The following is a 20,950-nucleotide window of genomic DNA, read 5'->3' on the forward strand; positions in this document are numbered from 1 at the left end:
CCCTCCTGTCCTCCAGCCCTGGTATTTGTGCTGTTTCTGGTGCTTCTGGAACAGGGTGACTGATTTCTTGTATTGCTGCCCATTGCTCTCCTCCCACACCTGACCAGAGCAGAACTTTCCAAGAAACCATCCCAAAGTGCAGCCTTTAAAAGCCTTTTTGCCAGTCAGAGCAGCTGAATGACTGGTGTGGGTGAGCCTTCAGCTGCTCTGGTGCTGCGTCCATCCTTGGCATCTGCCTGACATCTTACTGGAGATGTCTCAGGGTCACTCCCACAGATGAGGGAGTCAAGGACACAGGTCTGATGAGGCACAGTGTCACTGAGGTTTTTCTGGGTTTGTTTTGGTTTTTTTTTTTGTTTGCCACTCTGGCTAGACGTGTAATCATCATCTTCTTTGGTTTTCCCCTGCTAACACCCCTGCTCCCCCACATCGACCACAGGAACAGAGGGATGAGGACTCGCCTGGGCTGCCTGTCTCACAAATCAGACTCATATAATGATTTCACAGCTATTCTTCCGGACAAGCCCAACCGGGCTTTGAAGTGAGTATAGCTGCAGCATCCCACCCCAACCCCACTTCTGTCCTTCCCCTCCCTGCCCACCACCCCCTCCAGTATCGTCTTCCTTTTGTTGTGCTTTGTATAAGCTGTGACCGGTTCTTTTAGCCACGGGGGAAGGAGGACACCAAAACAGCACCGATACAGCAGGAACTGCCTCAGCAAATACCTGGATCATTGACACGAGTTCTCCCGTGAGACAGGGCATGTGCAGAGTCCCCACTGCTGTATGTGGGACAGTTTGCACCTACTTGAGGATGTAATTTACACCTCTGTCATCACAAATTGAAGCCTGAGTAGTTGGCTTGGTATAAGAGGTGACCGGCAATTTCAGCTCGCAGTCACCTTCATCTGAGCCTTGCTATGAAGCACTGCCAAAATTTGGGTGATAGTTTGTACAGATGCTTCCAACCACCCAGAGTCCTGATTTGAGATGACTGGGGTGGGACTCATCTAATCACAAGTCACTGCTTATACCTGAGCTAAGGTCTAATCTTCCCCTGAAAGGCAAGCGAGAGAAATAAACATTTCTGCAGCAGTGGGTTTCATTTCACTTGACTTTTGGAGTTTACAATGTAAATGTCTGCACCTGAGCTTGTTCCCTGGGCCTCTGCTTAGAGTCAATAAGGGAAAATTGGTCCCTTTTTGAGTGTGATTCTTCTGGCTTATTTTACCTGCCTATCTTGGGCTGTGAGATGAACTGAGCTGAGTCTCTGCAAGTCCCTTAGTATCTCCTCACTGATTCTAAAGAAAACCCAGGGTCATTGGCTCACCTGGAGACCTGTACATTGTAGACCTCCAAAGACAGGTGAGAAGAATTCCAGCCTTCCTTGGTGTCCTCACCAAACAGCTCCAGAGGGGATCAGCAGCTGTGGGTTATTTGCAACTTGCCTCTTCCTTTTTTTACAGAAGGCTCTCAACAGAAGAAGCAACAAGATGGGCAGACTCTTTTGATGTCCTTTTGTCCCATAAATGTGAGTAGAGATCAAATTCTACACTTTTTTTTCCCCTCTTGTACCCTTAATACCTGTTGTAGTTAGGGCAAAGTATGTGTTGCCTAGCAGGGGAAGGGTGCCTTGGACACCTGCTCACTACCCAGTGGTCACCATCCTTTCTAGGCAGGACTTGCCCTCTGCTTAAAAGGTTTTTGTGTGTTTCCTTCCTGGCTTTGCTACTTCCTGGAAACTCACAACAGCTAAAGTCATCAGCCTGTGCCTTCTCCAGCCCCTGGGGGTGTACTGGAGGCAGGACCCCGAGGCTGCAACCCTGCAGCACGTGCTTCTGGGTCCAGCCTTTCCACCCAGGCACACAGCAGGTTCTCAGCTCACTAAATCCCCCCGAGATCCACGACTCCAGTTTGTTCCCCTCTCCCTGCATCTGCTCTCTGAGCTGCCGTGCAGCCACACTGTGTGGAGGTGCAGCCTTTGCTGGGAGCACCACAACACAACACCCTGCCTGCTTCAGTAACCTTGAACAACTCGCTCTGCCGCGGAGAAATCATCCGTGGTCGCCCTGAGCAGAATCTAATTTACAGTTATCAATGCAGACCTGAAAATTTCCCATCCAGAAAACTCATGCCAACCTATCATCAGCCCACCTCGCTCTGTTCAACAGATCAATTGTATCAGTTCTGTTCAGCAAATATGATTCTGCTTTGCCAGCGTTTTCATGCTGGGAAATTATAAACAAGAAAGAGAAGTTCACAGTATGGGCTCATTCATGTGTTTCTATTGGAGAATAAAACCCAAGTGAGACAAGGTTGGGGAAAAGTCAACGTGGGCGGTGAACTGTTTCATTGCAATAAGGAGCTGTCTGGCTTGCTTAGAGATTCAGGTTTTTCTGCACTTACATTTTAAAATATAAGTGTAGAATTATATTATTAAGTAATGTGTAATTTTGCTGGATTTCTACTGCGTTGACAACAGTTTTGGCAGGGAATTAAGTGACAACTTTGAACAGGCTGGCTGACCAAGGCAGAAAGAACAGTATATAATTTTAGCAGCAGTATCTAGTTGAGATCATTGCTCTTGCAGCCAATAGGAAAAAAAAATATGGTATAGCTGGGTATGGCTAAGAGGGAACCTTTCTTTTGTGGAAATTCAGAACAAGAAGGGGGAAAATGCACCAAAGAGACTATGGGATGCCTGGGGGATGAAGAGGAGGAGGAGAGGATAGGCACATCACTGTTACCATCCTGAACTTGAGTCCCTGCTCCTCCCTCACTGATGTAAAACTTGAAATTCTCCTTATTAGATACAGACTGCAGCAAAAATGCTTTGGTTACAAAACCCAGCAAATTTACCCGTCTATGCCCTGACATTATACAGATTGTTCCCTCTTTGGGTGACTACTGCAGATGCTGAATCAAACCTTAGTTCAATTATTTTGTCCAACAGCTTCCCCGAGAGTGTCTGGTTTTATTAATAAATTAGGCTTATAGAGTGATAAATGAATTATCAGGATTTTTCCTGTCTCTAGAACGGAAAGTAATTCTGATAACTCTCTGGCACTAATGAAAAATATTCAGTTCCTAATAGCAACAGAAGGTGATCTTTAAAATTTAAATTAATCTTTTTTTATCTGCAGTCACGGTGACATTGCCTGGTGATTGGTGACAAAGAAATTTGTTGTTTAATAAACTACTTTCTAAAGGAATATGTTATAACTGCTCTGCACCTGAAGCTTCTGGAATTGCCAGCCTGGCAACCAAGGGTTATAATGATACAAATACAAAAAGCTCTGTTGCAACAGAAATGTTGTTTTAGTTACAGTGGTTTAAAGCAGAGAAGAACATATATTCAAAAAATTAATTATATTGTATGAGTTGCATTTTTGCTGTTAGAGATGTGCTGATATTAGACAGGTAAGGGAGCCTTATGCCTTGTCTGCCAAAATTTGGGAGTAAAAAAAGCAGTGCCTGGCCTGCTGGCATTTGTCTGTAGTGAAGCTGCCAGATAATATTCTGCTTTCAGTGCCAAGAAAAGGACAGAACTGTCTCCTAATTTCCCTGTGACTGCTCAGGTGAACAATATTAGCCAGGGAAAATTCATGCTTGGGGGCATGGGCTGAGCACCAGCTGGGCTCAGGGAGAATTCCCCCTGAGGCTCACAGCATCTGCAGGTAGATCACTTCTGCCTGACACATCTGTCGTAAACTCTGTCTTCACTAGATGGACAGTTCATTTATTTTGGAAAGGAGATTGTGATGCTGATTTCAGGGGGTTGTGTGATGTTTTCTGCTGCAGTTACGGAGGTTTCGGGTCCCTTCCAGCCCTCCTGTTCTTTGGGGAAAATAAACCCTGGACTGCTCAAGCAGGACTCAGGAGCTGGATGTAGCAGCTGAAAACGGGGCAGACGTTGTGGGCAATATTGCAAGGGGTTGGACAGGTGGAAAAATTGCTCCAAGGAGCAAGAAAGTGGTTCAGAGCTCCCTAATAGACTCTCCAAAATGCCAAGGTGAGCAGGCTGCCCTCGTATTCAGAGCAGGCACCACTTCTTCCCCTTCTTGCTTTCATGAGTCTCCAAAAGGTTTCTAAATGGAAGTGACCTGAATAGGTTTCATGCATTATACAGACTCTACAGAGAGTGTCATTATGCCAGGCTGGGTGGGGATTTGAGCAACCTGGTCTAGTGGAAGATGTCCCTGCCCACAGCAGGGGAGCTGGAATTAGATGATCTTTAAGGTCCCTTCCAACCCAAACCATTCTGTGATTTTATGCTCACTTTTGCCAAATATCTCTTGAAGTGTGATGGCCCCGTGGAGCTCCCTGTTTCTCTCTCCCCACATTGTTTTAATGGATGTTCTGTGTAGATAATGTTTGATCCTGACCTGCCGCTGTCTTGCGGCACCTTGGCTTGAAAACCCCTGGGATTTGAAGCAGTTGCTTTTCTGCAGAGATTCCCAGGCTGGGTAATGCCCCTCTGCATAGAGTGGTCTGATTTGGATTAATTCCCCAGTCATTTAAAGGGTAATTCGTGTTGACATTTGCAAGAGATTGCGAGTAGGAAAGGCAGGAGGGCTCTCCCTGTTGCACCCCCACCTTCCTTTTGCACTGGCACTGGGATCCAGCGTCCCTCATCCCTCCTGGAGTAAGCAGTGCTGAGCAGGGGGATGCAGCACAGCTCCGTTTCACTGACAGCCCCAGATGGATAGGTCAGTGCAATGATATCCTAATTGCTTCTGCTAATGGGTAAAGCAAATCAACTTGAAACCCTGGGGTCAGCCAGACAATCCCTTTTTTACATCAGGAGCCTTGTCTGAGCTCACTGCCAGACGCAAGCACAGCACAGCATTGTTCCCTGGGGTCAGGGCTTCTGAGCAAGCAACAGGAGAGAGGAGTCTGATCCTACTCTTCTCAGGGAATTGAGAAAGTAAGAGACAGATTGTATGCAGCGTGTTTCCTTGGGTGCCCAGGGAGCAAAAGCAGCGGCTTTAAGCTTTAAAATGCTAGATTTTGGCATCTTTCCCTGTTTTGTGCCAGAGCAATGGCTCCCAGGGAAGAGGAGCTCAGCGGGGTCCCCAGAGTGTGTGTGCATGCGTGTGAGTAACTGAGGAGTAATCCCCCCTCTGTACCCGTGCCCAGGAGGTACAGCCTGGTCAGCCAGATGACGATTTCTTTTGACAGGCTGCTGGAGGGAAACACAAGCAATAGCATGTCTCATTCTGCATCCCTCGCGGGGCTGGACACATGGCCTGTCCTTTGTCCAGAATCCAGCAGGACAGTCTGTCCTCAACCCTTATTCACTTTTCAGTGAAGCGTCTGACACCGAGAACCTTTGCATTGAATTTCCACTTTCATCTCAGGGGTGAATTCTCCAACCCCCTCCAGATTTTTTTGTGATCTCCATGCTCTTCTGCCCAAACTTTATTGTTGTTCTCCTCCTTCTGTTGTCTACACATTCCTCCTCTTCCTACACAGCACAGGAATATCCCAGCCTACTCTAGTTCTTTCTAAGCCAGAACAGCATTAGAATTAGCGTTGTGCTGGTGACAGGCAGCTAAGATTAAACAAAGCACTGCTCAGCAGCAGCGAGAGCACGTACGTGTGCGACCTTGTCTCTCCAGCCCTGGACCCAACATGCTCCATGGAGCTAATCCGTTCACCCAGCAGCCACAGGGACTCTACCTTTACTCCCTACACGAAGTCTGCTGATGGAGTGAAACGTGGGCATTAAATTAATGATTGTTGATTGCTTTCTTGCTCTGACAGTGGCAGGTGCGTGGTTATTAAGCCTCCCTGCCTGAGTGATTTAGGCCACTAATCTCGGCCCTTCCTCACGCTGCTGAGGCTTGCCTTAGTTAAGACCTGCCTTGTGTTTCCTGCTGGCCACTTCAGTCCTTTCCTCCACAGCCCTTCTTGCTGGAAAGGATTCATTCCCTGTGTCCTGAAGAGCAATGTCTGAACGGGATTTTAGGAGCTCCTGAGTCCCTGTCCTCACATGGCCATCCAGCTGCCTGGCACTGCCCATTTATAAAACACAAATTCCTGTCACTGTCTGATTCACAGGTGACCTGCAAGGTCTTGGGATGGGGTAATGTGTGAGCACTTGCACAATCCTTCCTGACAATCCTCTTGCATGTTCCTCAGTCTGTTTAAATGGAGAGCAGGGCATTTTGAAGCTTGTATTTATTTACACTGCAAAAGTGAAAACTCAAATGCTTTTGGCTTCTCTCTCAGACTCTTGAGACTCAGTAAAGAGCTCCATTTCTTCACCTTCAACTTACCTGATCCATCAGTACTGATTTCCTCCTTTGGCTTCAAGCAAATCTCTTGAATCAAATTCCTGAATAATTACCCAGTAGTTGTCTAGAAGGGCTGTGCATCTCTACCCAGTACATCCTGTCCTCTTGAATGGCCATGCCTTTAGGCAATGTGTTAGGGATATCTTGTGCTGCTGCATCTGAAGACTTCTCATACTGCTTTTAATTTCTGTGCTCTCTGTATAAAGCATCCCTTTGGAATCACACTCCAGGTTATTTCAGGAGCTCTCCTGCTCATACCACACTCCAATCCAGTCCTGGTAGCCCTAGCAAAAAGCTGGTCCAGTTGCACAGGATGAGCTTTGAAACGCTGATCATTCATGAGTGACCCTTCCTGGAGAGCTTTCACTGTGCAGGAGGAGATTAAAGTAAACATCCAGGCCAAATTCCAGCTCAGGTGGTAGCAGTCCCCACACCTAATTGTCCTCCTGCCCTTTCAGTCAGATTTGTCATTATTCCATGATATACTTGTGGGCAGTGATTTACCAACCAGTCCTCTGGGCTCCCATCTCCAAACCTGGCTGTCAGGCACAGCTGTAAGTGCTGGCAGGCAGTCAAGGACTAAAGATGAAAGCCAAGGCATCCTGGAGTCAAGGATGACCTCTACAGCATCCAGAGCCTCCTCTGCAAGGTCCTCACAGGTTCAGCCTCATCACTTCCAGCTCCTCGAAAGCTGTGAGGAGTGCATGACAGGAATATATGAAAAAGCAGGGAACAGCCAGACACTATTATTTATCCATTCTCTGTCTAAACTTACTTCAAGATAAAAAGGAGTTGATTGACATGAGAGCAGGAGGCAGAGCACATGGAAACCTCCTGGTCCCAGGGGACACTTGCTGCGGCTGCTCTCCGGGGCAGGGCTGAAGCAAACGCCTTTCTCTCCTTGTCAATCATGATATTCCTTTCCTTCAGCAGAAATTATATTTTCCAGCTCTTACATTTTTCAGATACTTTTCAGATATTACATTTTTCTGATATTATATTTGTCAGAGATGATATTTTGCAGAGCTGATACTTCCACACAACGCTCCTATTCCTGAAAATTATTCTCTGTCAGTGGTGGGACGCTGGAGCTGTTGCACAGGAAAGAAGGGGGGAAAAAATAAAGCCAGGGGAGCAAGATCTCTGCAGGGACACACAGCAGAGACTGTCTAGTCACAGAAGTGTGCTTGGGTGCTGGAATATTTAATGTCAAGCATCCTAGGAGCTGAGGATATATAAAATGACACAGATCTTGAGGAACTGCAACTTTCTCCCTTTTTTATTTTCTTCATTCTGAAACCTGTCAGTTTATCATCCTCAGTTTATTATTTATCTGCCATTATATCCTCTCCTTTCCCTCCTGCAAAGACTCCCTGTTCTACCCTCCAGTCCTCCCCTTGCTCCTACACAGGACCTGTGAACTGTATAGGCATTAAGGGGGACACAGGTTTTGGAAAGTGTTTCCGTGTCCCAGATTTCAGGAAGGGGAGCAGCCTTAAAACATCCCTCTCCTTCATCATATTTATCTCCCCACGGAGATGCTCAAAGCAGCCATGGGCAGCATGGTCCTGACAGGTGCCTTGTTCCTGGAGATGCCTTTGGCACTCTGCTCTACTTCTCAGGGCTGATGTCATCTTGTTGTCGCCCCAGGCTTGGACCCACAATTTGCACTGTTATTTGCTCTGCAGTGCCTGTAGACAAGAGCTCTGGTTTTGTTCACTGTAGCAGCGTAGAGCCTTGATCTTCTCCTAACAGTCCTTTAATTAAGAAGTGTCAGGATGAGTTGGAATAATACAGCTATATCTGGGGCTGACAGAAGGAAGAAGCACAGCTGAGATGTATCCATTTTTGTTGCTGATCCCAGACTGATGATGGAGCAGTTACTGCACAGAGCCTGTTATTGAAGGAGCTTTGAGAAACCCAGAACAGAGGGGTTTAGCCTCTAATTTGGTCTTGGCTGGCAGACAGGACCAAAGGCGTTTCTACCTTTCCCTTTGAGAACTTAGGCAGTCTCTGCTGACTGACATGCAGCCAGAAATAGGATTGTCTGTTGCTGCCCAATAGCCAGGGCCATTTCTTAGGGCTTGAGGCTTCAGCAGGAGCTGAAAAATATCTCCATGTCCTAAATGATTACCAGAAACACAAGAAACAGGAATAAGATTAGGACACGGAGGGAGAAACAGGGTAGTGTCACATTGTTAAAGATCTATAACATGTATATATATAGAGCATATGAACAGCATATTTATTATATATAGCATATAGATAACATATTATATTTAGCATAACATATTATATAGAGCATATACAGCATATAGAAGGAACTATCTGAATAGCCTGTTGAAAGATTTTAGGATTACCCAGAGGGATCTGGACAAGCTTGAGAAATGGGCCCGTGGAAATCTCATGAGGTTTAGTAAGACCAAGTGCAACATGCTGCACCTGGGTCAGGGCAACTCCTACTGTCAATACAGGCTGGGAATGAACAGACCAAGAGCAGCCCTGCCGAGAAGAAAGATGGAGAGGGACTTTTTACAAGGGCATGGAGTGACAGAACAAGAGGGAATGGCTTCAAACTGACAGAGAGTAGGTTTAGATTAGATATTAGTAAGAAATTCTTCCCCATGAGAGTGGTGAGGGACTGGCACAGGTTGGCCAGAGAAGCTGTGGCTGCCCCATCCCTGGAAGTGTTCAAGGCCAGGTTGGAAGCCCTGGTCTAGTGGAAGGTGTCTCTGTCCATGGCAGGGGAGTTGGAACAAGATGATCTTTAAGGTCCCTTCCAACCCAAACCATTCTGTGATTCTGTCATTCTTAGATTTGTTTTGTGTGTAGCAAGAGTGTGAGAAAACAATTCCCACAAGTTATAGGCTCAGTGTCTGCTTTTTTTGTAGCCATTTATAGATCTGTGGTAAATTCTTTGGCTTACTACTAAATGTTTGTACTATCTGTAGTCAGGTGCACAGTTCTTGGCTGGCACTATTAATATAAAGAACATTTCACTCTCCTTGGCAGGGGGAGTTGGAACTAGATGATATTTAAGGTCCTTTCCAACCCAAAGCCTTGTAGGATTCTGTGATTGCTGTTTCTCCTCACCTACCCGGTACAGGCAAGAAAACAAGGACAAAGCTGTAAGGGAGTTTGTGATGGGTCCTGTGAGATGGCCAGCCCCTGTCCCTGGTGGGCCTGGGCTTGCTGTGGGTGTGTAAAAATGATCCATACCAAGCATTGCAGCTTCCATGTCCTTGCCATGGGAGAAAGGAGGGAAGGCAGCACTGCCAAGATCTCCCACAGCAGAAAAGGAGCAGGTGGAGCCCTCAACCCACAGCATTGCAGGAGTTCAGGTCCTACAAACCCCCATCAGTCTTTGTCAGATCCTGTACAACGCTGCTCCTCTCATCCTTTAGAGGAGTATGACCTTGCCAAGTGCCTTCCTGATTCCAGCAATATTTTTAGGTACTTGCTGGGAAGTAGCCAATGCTGACTCAAGAGCTTTCCAGTCATGAACTACAAAAACTCAGACCCTATAGAAAAAGACAGGGAAGAGTTAGCAACATGTTACTGGAAAAATAATTGGGAGATAAATTTATCCAAGGGAGAAAGGGTATGTATGAAACCTCCAGCTACTTCCACTCTGCTGGTGCCGTTCAGGGAAAGGAAATAAAAAACAATGGCTGTGTCCATAAATAGGCCCAGGCAGGGGTTTAAGAGGACACAGATTGCCTAATAAATCTCTCCATATTTCTAATCTGCCCCGGCTGACTCAGATTACATTACTGAAATGCCACAATTGCTAAGCATTAGCAAGTGATAAGAACACTTTTACCACCGACCAGACAAGTTGTAATTATGCCACGTCCTTTTCCTCTCCCGTTTATTGTAGCTCTAACAGACTCTCCAAGATCCTTCCTCTGTTTAAATAAGAACCAAAAATGGCACAAGGCAATAAAGCAAAGTGACAGAAAACATAGGAGACAAGTCCACAGCTGCCGTGTTTTATTAAAGGTTTTTCTTAATGACAGGATGTTACAAAGTGTTCCATTAAGATGCACAAGATGCAAAGAGATGGTACCTTTCAAGCTTGATGATTCCAGGAGGAACTTTTCAAAGGTTCAGTGTCCCAGTCTTGAGGAAAACAGTTTTTCAGAGCTACATCAAATGATGTTTGGCTTCGTGGCAGCTCAAAAGAGTTCACCTGATGCAGCAGTGTAAGTTATGGACATCCTGGGATCTCAGACCTTGGGAGAAAAATCAAATCGTCTTTGGTAGGAAGGGTTGGATGGAAGGGTGTCTGTTAAAGAGGCAGCTTCCTGCCTTCTTTCCCCTCCCATTGTAACTCCCCACTGTCTCTCTTGCAGACGGACTGGCCGCTTTCCGTGCTTTCCTGAAGACCGAGTTCAGCGAGGAAAACCTGGAGTTCTGGCTTGCCTGCGAGGACTTCAAGAAGACCCGCTCGGCAGCCAAGCTGGCCGCCAAGGCCCAGCGGATCTTCGAGGAGTTCATCGACGTGCAGGCTCCCCGAGAGGTGAGGGGGTATCCCAGCACCCTGGGCTGGCACGGCATCCCTGCGCCGAGGGGAGCAGGTCCATCTCCCCCACAGGGGACCTGGGGGGTACCAGGGAGCCCTCCCTCCTTCCTTCCCCTCCCAGAGGTGATGGTGATGAGTGGATAAGGAGGGTGGCACTGCCATCCTGGCTGCTACAGCTGCCTCTGCTCATGGTGACTCATCCCCAGTGAGGGCAACCACTTTGATGATACTAAATTAGTCACAGCCAGAGAGTTCACCGGCAGCCTCAGCCTACATTTCCTAACCTCTTCCAGCTTCCTAGAAGCATTTTCACCTTGCTCCTCTCATTTACTATCAATCCTCGAGCAGGCTATTGGGCTCATTCCTCACAGGACACCTTGCATAGAATAATCCCAGGAATGACTAACGTGTTGACTCTCCAGGGAGAAGTGTTTATCTGCTGACTAACTCCCAGCTCAATTAGGCCTCCTGAAAGACGCGAACAATAACTCCGAGCCGAACAAAAAGTGCAGTCACAACGCAGAGCCTGGAATTGTTAAGTCCTCTTTCAAGTGCTGACAGGCAGATGCAGCTGTCAGATCCTGTGTCGTGATGCTGGGTTGTGTTACTGTACTCACAACACAACCACGAGGGCCTCACTGCACTTACTGCCTCTGCTCCACTGCACGGGTGCTTGGCACGATCCAGGTGCCCAAGAGGGGAGCCCCCTAAAAGGGCTCGTTTTACTCTATTTTTGGGCTAGGAAGGCTATTGCAAGGCCACTGAGGAGCACCCAGATTTACACCAAAGTGTGTGGGTGTCTCAGGGAACACTTCAATGCCCACTGCTCTCCGTTAGCGTCTTCTTGCTGTTATTCATGAAGCTGGGTGAGATTTTAAGGACTGGAGGGCTGAATCTTGATTACAAATGTAGAGTACAGGTAGGATGGGGGCTCTCCTATAATTTGGTCCAGCTGTGAAATTTCCTTAACACTGTTATAATTTTGGCAAGCTTGAATGACCCTTAAGCAATGCAGAGAGTTAATCTGTGCTGCTGTCATGCACAATAATGCAGACAGCTTTACTTTCCAGGCTCCTTTAAGTTTGGACACTGGGTTAGTAACAACAAATACCAACTTTTCAGCCATTTTTTTTCCAAACAGTAACCCTAACAAATGCTGATTGCTTCGCTAGGGAAAGAAAACAGGAAAACTCCCTTAGCTGGCTTTGCAAACAAAAGGCAGTCATAACATTGGGGTGGTTTATTTTTTCAAGCCCCTGCTCCAGATATTGTAACACTAAGCTGTTATGGGAAAAATCAAACAATTTATTTTAGATCAACAGAGTTTGAAAGCATTTAATAAGAATGTACTAATAGTTTAACCCCAGTTAAAAGTTCATTCAGCTGTATATCGGGCATGTTGTGAAGAATAAAGGGAATAGAGAAACCATGGTTGGCAGGAGAGAGGTTAGGCTGAATCAGCACTTTCGGATGACGTGCTGCATAAGAGTCTGAATAAAAGTAATTTGATTTCAGAAGTGCTCAGATCACTATAAATCCAGTTCAACTTTTCCAGGCTTGGGGCAGGATTCATACTACTGGATCACTAAACTCTGGAGAGTTGTGGGGGCTGTTTACGCCCGGGTGAGGGTGGGACCTTGGTTCTGCTGCTGTTTTACAGCCACGGCTGAGAGGGAATGTGCCATTTGAAGGAGGCAAACTGGTCACTCAGTACCAAACTCTCTTCTGCTACTTTTCCCAGGTGAACATAGACTTCCAGACACGGGAGCTGACAAGAAGAAATGTGCAGGAGCCCTCCCTCTCCTGCTTTGACCAAGCTCAGGGGAAGGTGCACAGCCTGATGGAGAAAGACTCGTATCCCAGGTTCCTGAGATCCAAAATTTACACAGACCTGCTGTCTCAAACCCAGAGGAGGCTCAGCTAGAGCAGCTGTGGGGCCCTCAGAAACCATGTGCTTCCCACAACAGCCAAAACCCATGTCTAAATGTGAAAATTTCTTGGTGTTAAAAGCAGTGGGAATGAGAAAAGAGGGAGAAGGGGAAGAGGAGGCTTCCAGATCATGATCCAGGCACGGTATTAAGACTCTTTGACTTTCTGTGCTTTTTTTTTTTTTTTGGTTAGCAGTAGCACCTTGCAGTTGTTGCCTCCCTCTAGCACAAACCCACAATTCTCTCTAGTCACGGGGTCATCTGTTGGGAAGGCAGGTTTCCTTTAAAATTACTGCATTGGTTTGTGTGTAAATAACACCATGGCACCTTTCCACCCTTCCAGACATCTCCCTGGCTCTCACCTCTCCCCTGTGCTTGGAAGGGCCCTAAAGGCAGTTCTGACTCTTGTGAAGCCATGTCCAGCCCAAAGCAGTGTCTCCTGCACTGGCTGCTGGGGTCTGGACCCAGAGACCAAGGGGAGGGAGAGAGAAGGAGAAGGCACATGATTCATGCTGCTTCTCAGCGCAGAAACCATCAGCAAACTCAGCTCACCTTTCGATTTTGGTTGCACACCTTATGACACCAGCTGCTACCCTCTCACAGCCCCTTACCTTTCAGGGAGGAGACCAAGAGTTGTTTGCCATAGGACTGCCCAGGAGCTGAGATTTTCTCATGAGGAAGGTAATCCCAAAAGCTCTCGCTGGATGTGGTCGGACAAGTCTTCTAGTGCGACTGATTGTTTTTCATTAATATTATTTGTTTGTGCTGTAGCTCAGCCTCAGGACCCCAGTCGTCGTTCAGGCTTCGTTGTGTTGGGCACTGTACCAAAACCTAACACGAAGAGGCTCCTGGCTGCCACAGACATTAACAGGCTTGGTGGCTTCTCAGGAATGATCTGTCGGCTGTTGGGAGAGAGCCAAGAGAAAGAATGTCCCCCCTGCCCCTTGCTGAGATGTAAGAGAAGCACAAGACCTATCTGCCACGGTAGATGGTATTTTTCATGTAGTACCTGACCAGCGCATGGCAACATGAAAAATCACAATTATGTTTTTATTATTCACTGATTATTGACTGTTGTTACCTACCGATTGTCCACTGTGGGTTCAATGCCATCTACTAAAGGCACAGACCCTGCTGCAGGGTGTTTGTTTCAAACAGGATAGAGGGAAGCATGGAGTGAGCAGGACGGGTGTCCGGGGTGTGCAGTGGGGTGTGAGGTGTCCTTTGGCCCTATTCCCACAGCCTGGATAGCCGCTGCAGGAGAAGACTCTGTGCAGATGTCAGTGGTGTAGCACCTCCTCTGTGCTGTGCAATAATTCCTACCATCTGATGGCCCCATTTCCACGGCATTGCCGTTCCAGCTTGTTGGATTCTTGCAATATTTTCTAGTGGAGAAGCAGACAGCCTGTCTGTGGATTTGAGCCTACAGACCAGAGGTCTGTTTTCTTAATTTTATGAAGGCCTGGAAAGTGACCCCACGGATCTTTTCCTTCTCTCCACCATCGACAGACCAGAGGCTTTAAACCTCTGCTCTGTATGAGGGTGGTGGGTAGATTGGTCACATCAGAAAGCTGCTGATAAAGATTTAGTGTTGTGTGGTGTAAACTAGGTAGAGTGAATTCTAAAGCTAAGCATGATGTGTTTGGAATGAGATACAAAAAGCCTACTTAGATATTAAAAATTACCGTCCGTGAACTAGGTAGGAAACAGTTTTTGAGGCTTTCTGTAAGGATGCTGTGCAGGACATTAGAACAAATAGCTTTAGGAGCAAGATAGAGGTGGTAAGCATGTTTGGTTTATTTGGAGGTGTGTGGTCTCTTAAGACACTAAGGTCCAAATACGGTACAACTGCAAATTTTATGTTCAGTAGGGAAATGTGCTTTTCAGTACCTGTTTAGTCAGGAACAGAATTCTCCAGGTCTTTGGTAGGCAAATATCATCTCCAGTTAACTTTCCCTGAGGACTAGCCAGAAGGAGCAGCATGCCCTGGCGTCCTGGCCGGTGTTCTAAACTGTCCTCTGCCCCTGCAAGGACACCTGAGGAGCAGGGGCTGGAGTGTGGTGAGAGATGTGGCATTCTGCAGCCACACTCAGGCTCAGTGGCACAGCTTTTGGAATTGTTGAGGTACGTGATGTCCCTAATGTTGTGTGTCCAGAGAGACAATGCTCAAGGTCTGGATGTTGCTTTGCAAATTTGACTGTAGTGGCTTCAGGCAAAAGTCTGTGCTACTTGTTTGAAAGTGGGAGCAATGAGAGATGTCTGAAAAATGCCCAGGATTTGCCATGATTCATCATGTTGTGCAGTAGTTCCAACAGCCCAAAGCTTTATGGCAAACAAGATACTTGGCAAAGAAGGTGCAGTGGCACAGGTGTCTGGGGAAACCTGTGCAACGCTGTGGAAGGAATCAAAAATGGAAGGAAAGGATATACAGCTGTGCATCCAGTGGCTGTCCCTGGTGGTATCTGGGCCATGGGAAGCGGAGCAGAGTTACATCACCTATACAACCCCCTCCTGACCCAGGGGGTAAGGACAAACCCCCCAGTGTTGTGGTGAAACACTCTCAGGGCTTGACATGCAAGGGAGGATTCAAAGCTTCCCTCACCGACAGTGAGGAGAGACTGGAAGAACTGCCCTTTCCAAGAGACACTGTCTAATACACCTGTGTAACACAGGGTGGACTGGGATCTCTCAGGGGCACAGGCTGCTTTGGCTGAAATAGTTCCCCTTGAGATGGCCTGTGGCCCCAGTTGTACCCAGTGTCACTGCAACTGGTGATCCCACTGCTGCCAAACGGCAGCTCAGCTTCCTGACACTGTGGCATCAAACAAGTCCTGCAAGGGGTGAAGAGTGGCCACCTTGTCTGGCCCTGCCTTCCTCACTTTCAGCCTTCTCTCGCCTGCACATGCAAAAAGCATCCCAGTGCTGCCCAGGATGCGAGAGCCAGCAGCAGGAGGCTTATGCAGTCACAGCTTTTAAAGAGAAGACAGAAGGCCACGTTAACTGCCTTGTGGTACTTCTCCACCAGCCCCTGACAGACCTCCTGAGTGGGCTTGGATGGTGCTGACCTCCAGTGCCAGTTGATGCACCCTGGACAAGGCTCTGCAGCAAAGCCCCCCACGGTGGGGAGGGTCACAGATACAGCCAGGAAAGGAGGACACAGAAGAAACAAGATGTTTGTGCCAAGGAATGGGAGTGAGGACAATCCCCAGGCTTCCCTGATGGCTACAAGGGCTGGTCCTGTTGAGAGTGTGACTCCAGGAGGTAATATCTCTCCACAAGCTCCTCCAGTGCTGGTGCTGTTGTCCTTTCAGTTTATGTCAGAACTCATGAAGAAACTCCAGAGTAGCCAACATCCTGTAAATCCAAGCTCCCCACTCTCCTCCATCAGCCTGGAAAATTGCTCTGAGTGGGCGTATCCAGAGATGCCATTGCTGCAGTGGTGACAGGAGCTGTAATCACACTGGCTGGTGTAGGAGAAGTGTTTTGCCCATTAAAGTTGTGCCAGATAACATCCTCCACGGGAAACATCATCCCAGAGCCCAGAGTGGAGCAGAAGTATTGTCTGAGGCATACGAGTCTATCACAGTTATTTTCGTTGCTGCTCTTACAGTTCGCCTCTCTTGAAGGAAAGCAGACTAGTTATTTAAAGCAAAACTATATTTTTCTTAAACAAAAAAATGGCACCAGCTGCTTCTTTTATGCCAGATGTCAGTCTGAAGTGAATTAAAATAGACAGCCTGTGGCTCTTCCCCTTAAACCAGGGGCTGATCAAGGAAATAATGACTGAACCAAAGCTTCAGAAAGCACTGAGTGATGACTAATGCCTATCAAGGACAAATATCCTATCTTTGATTCATCTCTTCCTCATGTGAAAGGGATATTCATAACTTAGAAACCCCATTTCTCTTCTCCATAAGCCCACACCTTCAAAATTTTCCTCATGTTCCAAGTAATGTCAGATTGTGCCATCATAAGAAGACAAGGGAAAAAAATTGGTTCCCTCAGCTCTTTTTATTCTGTTTACTGGTACATATCCAGTCAGCTCCCAAGTCCCTTGATAGCAAAAGGGAAAAAGAGCTTACAAATCTCCTTTCTCTTTTCTATAAGCTTCAGGTGGTGTTAACTCCAGGATGGAGATGCAGAATCCCAATCTGCTTTAAGATCCTCCTGCTTTGGCCCATCGGCCAGGCTTGGGATGATTTCCATCACTTTTAGTGGACTCATTAATGTACAGAGGGGTCCCTGTCCTCACGCTGGGGGGAGTGTGAAGGGCAAAGTCTCGCTGGTCTAAGCAGGGGAGGAAAATCTGTGTGTGTGTCTGCGGGTGTGGGTGGGTGAGAGTGCATGTGACTTCATGTGTACCTTATTTAGTGTCCTCTACTACAGAAGCTTTTCTGAGACATAGATGTGCATGTTAAAATAGGAGAATTAGGCACAAGTGACATAAAATGAGATTTTTTAGCCAGTGTTGTGTTTGCCTTGTGTGTGAGTTTGACTAGTAGTAAGAGATGTAAAACTCTGCTAGGCTTCCAGTTACCCATAAGAGCACATGTATCAAACTGAACTGAATGTTCACTGATAGACACAAAAACAAAATGTTTACAGCATTCAGAGCAATAGCAAAGCATACCTCACGCCAGTCCTGGAGTGCCTCTCACCCATCAGTGCAAGCTCTCCCCTTCCTTGGGGCCTCTTGCTTCTCCCTTCAAAGCCCTCTCTCCTTCTCTGTCCTATCCTGGGGGTCTTTCCTCCTCCTTATGCTTTCCTCCCTGAAGTTCTCCAAGCACCTTTCCCTCCACCAGCACTGTTTGTCCCCGTATATCTGAGCCTGGGTCTCCCATAACTCCTCCCATGCCCTCCTGTTTCCCTACACTCCATCCCCATCTATCCCTTATCTCTTCTTTACCTTTTCCTTCCCCAGAGACTCGTCTCTGGCCATGCCACCTCCCTCCTACACACCTCCCACTGTCGCTGTAAAGCTCCTAGTAGCTGCTCCTTGCCCATTATATAAGAACAAAACGTTTCACATAATTTCTGCATTATCTTTCATTCCTGGAGCTGCTGCAGTTGTCTCCTTCCTTGGTGCTGTGTTCCCTCCAGCATCGTAGCATTATATCCCAGAACTGCAATTAAAGTCCATTTTGCTGCTAGAACAGAACGCTTTTCTCTGCTGTGCTCTCCCTGGGCTTTGCAGAGGCTCATCTTGTCCCCACCAGTTTGTCTTCCTTCTTCTTCCATCCACGCTCCACGTGCTGTGCTTGTGGTAGGGGCTGGCTGGTGGAGAGGGCAGCCGTGCTGTGCAGAGGCAGTGGCTGCATAAGCAGGGTCACAGTTGGGCTTCCCCTTGGCTTTCTGGTACATAAAAGTGGTGTCAATAAAGGTGTTTGTATTGTACTTGCTTGGTAAAGTCAGTTGTTCTGCTCTGTGCCTCCTCTTGGTTTTACAGGAGGGATGTATCTCTAATTTGAGACTATTCCCTAAACTCAACAGGAGTTCAGGGAACTGAGGGCATTGGAGAGAGGAAGCAGAAGGGAATGAGTTTGTTATCAAAAAACTCAAACATTTCTGGCACAGAATTGCAGAAGAAAAGGCAGTGCCTGCTTCTGGAGGGACCTGGTGTACCAGGGAGCTACAGGGACCAGTTGTGGTGTGAACTGTTTGTCTCAAGTAGCCCCTCAACTCCCAGTTTGCATCATGTGCTGCGTGCCCCAGGCTGGATCTAAAACATGACAGATGAGGAGCTGCTCAGCTTTGCATTTACAACGTAGATAACAGCGTTATCCTAAGAGAAATGTCTTCATGTTGCTCTATCAGTGCCTGCAGCCACCAGCTAAAAAGCAAGGAGGGGAAGGAGGCACCTTCTGTTGTGTTTACTCATGCAGATCTCTGCGGGATTACTGGCAATGAAGGGAGCAGGGTACAAGTACATCCTGGGGTGGATCCCCCTTCCTTAAAAGCCATGACTGAAGATCTTCCCTTATAACCTCTCCCCCTTCTCCTCTACAAGCAATCCAAATCGGACACACAGAGTTCAGATTTGTCTTTAAGCTCTCTGGCACCTCCACCTTCTGTGGGATGGCAGTGTCCCACTGGCAAGAAGGGGCCTTGAGGACCCCGCTCCAAACCCAAGCGTCAAATAAGACTGTTTTAGGTAACAAAGATGTCTTGTTCCTGTGGAAACACACTTATGGGTGGCTCAGAAGAGATTGAGGATAGCAGTACTGTATGGGGTGAACTCAGAAGTGAGCCACCAGGTAGAAAGACCAGCTCAAAAGAGCTTCCCTGTGCCACATTTTTATTTTAATGAGATCCTGATGCTGCAGCTGCCTCTGCAGTGTCTGGGTGCTGCTGGTGTGGGTAGATAACAGCAGGAGCCATTTGGGCAGGCCATGCAGGCTGTTCAGTCTGATCCCTTCCCACTCAGGGAAAGGCATGGGCTCGGGTTCTGTCTGACCTTCCCTCTGCATTAGCTGCTTGTTTGCTAGGCTCACCTTCCCTGTGAGGCTGGAGAAGCTCCTCGTGTCACCACATTGTGAAGTGTTACTCACCTGTACTGTATAGAGACCGTGAGGACATAATAAACAGCCTGAGACTATTTGTTCTCTGCCTGAGTGTCTGAAAACATGTGAGTCAAGCACGTTTTCCTGTCTGCAAAGTGGGAACTGAGAGCCTGGGGATGGAGAGGTGTCTCCTAGCAGAATTGCTGAGGAGAAAAAGAATGGGACAAGCTGGTGCCTCCTCAGATCCTGGTTTCACTGGTGGAGACATTCTGGATGGGGCAGCAAAGAGGGAATATGACTAAGCAGTCAGTCTGCTCTGTTGAAGCGATTAAGAACCAGGCTCCCTGGAGGTACAGTTTGGGGACATGAGTCAGAAATGTGTCAGTAGGACCTGGGAGACCACAGGGAAGGAAAATCTGAAGAGCCTTCCAGCAGTGCATTGCTGTCCTTTTCTGGGTACACCTCACTGCAGCCTCTGATGGATTGTCCACCCCAAACCCCAAATTCAATCTGCAGGACCTTCCAGAAGGAGATGGGCCCTTTCCCAGCTGGGAACATGGCAGAGGAACATAGGGCTGCAAAGGCAGCTGCTTGGGAGAGCCCTGACCACCTCCAATACACATCCTGCCTTCAGGCAGGGAGAAGAGGTGATGGCTCCAGAGCAAATGCTCTCTATTAACCCACAAACAAGCAGACAGAAGTGGCAGAGTTGGGGCATCAGCTGCTCTGTGGTGGCATGGCTCCCACCTGCCCCTCTGTCAGCCTTTCCATCACACTCCCTCTTTACCAGACATAAAAACAAATGCCAAGTCTGCTCCCTGCACCAGGACCAGCGGTGGGGGATGCACAAGGAAGGTCTCCCAAAAAAGGGATCAATGTGGATGGATCAAGCATGACCAGGTCACAAAGAACAAACAACAAATGAAGGGCTTTCTCTAGTCCATGAAAAGCAGCCCTGGACTCCAGCAGGCAGCTCATACCCAGACCTCAGCTTGAGTCATCCTTACAGGATAAGCTGAGGAGAGACAAGACAGGCTGCGAGGTACTGGCCAGTCATGGGCCAGTTTAGGGTGTCTGGAGGAGCCTGGGCTTGCTGGAGGAGGGTCAGGCAGCAGCTGAGGGCAATCCCAGGTAATAAAGGGGGAAGGAGAGGCATTAGTAGGGGTAGAGCAGATTGGGGGAGGTTGAGTGTTAGCAGAAAATTCCATGGTGAGAGATCTGCTGCAGAAACCCTCTTGGGGCTTCAGTGGGGAATGGCTGAGGCCAAGCAGAGTGTCTCCTGAGCAGGTCTGGCTAGCAAGCAAAAGCAGAGACTGTCTCCTGAGCAGGTCTGGCCAGCAAGCAAAAGCAGAGACCTGGACCCCATCCAGCCCTGGGCACACAGAGGGCACTCCTTGCCTGGTGCACAACCCACCCTGCCTGCAAAAGGTGAGTGTTTGCTCCATGGTCTGCACGGGGTTTCATTTAAAAACAAAAATTAAGCAAGCTTGGTTTTCTCTGAAAATGGGTGCAGTGGAATTTATCGGTCCCTCTGGCTTCTTTCTATCCCCCTTTCTTTTTCCCTAAATCCCTTCTTTTATTGTTTTTCCTTTTCATCTGCTGCTTCTTCCCTCTAAAACTGTCTCTGAGCCAAACCAATTTGAATGCATGCAAGGAAGGATCTGCTATTAGAGCTGCTCTGTCTCTCCTCTTAGTTAGG

The 20,950-nt window shown here is 47.7% G+C and overlaps 2 protein-coding genes across 9 annotated transcripts in view; one reads left to right on the top strand and one right to left on the bottom strand.

Moving 5' to 3' along the window:
* Positions 1 to 19,346, top strand: part of RGS8 (regulator of G protein signaling 8) — a 29,677-nt gene extending 10,331 nt beyond the window's left edge. For 6 of the 8 annotated variants that reach the window (XM_051807118.1, XM_051807169.1, XM_051807107.1 and 3 more), the window contains 4 exons: positions 440 to 541; positions 1,466 to 1,530; positions 10,654 to 10,820; positions 12,565 to 19,346. In XM_051807118.1, the coding sequence (XP_051663078.1) occupies positions 440 to 541; positions 1,466 to 1,530; positions 10,654 to 10,820; positions 12,565 to 12,747 (517 nt within the window). In that variant the 3' untranslated portion in view covers positions 12,748 to 19,346. The remainder of the gene's footprint in view (positions 1 to 439; positions 542 to 1,465; positions 1,531 to 10,653; positions 10,821 to 12,564) is intronic. The other 2 variants (XM_051807140.1, XM_051807129.1) reach the window with 1 other exon arrangement.
* Positions 1 to 20,950, bottom strand: part of CACNA1E (calcium voltage-gated channel subunit alpha1 E) — a 360,562-nt gene that overhangs the window by 22,317 nt on the left and 317,295 nt on the right. The window lies entirely within an intron of this gene.

This window comes from Manacus candei, unplaced genomic scaffold, assembly GCF_025592945.1.
Source record: "Manacus candei isolate 608988 ecotype Guabito, Panama unplaced genomic scaffold, ASM2559294v1 h1tg000005l, whole genome shotgun sequence".
NCBI classification, from domain to species: domain Eukaryota; kingdom Metazoa; phylum Chordata; class Aves; order Passeriformes; family Pipridae; genus Manacus; species Manacus candei.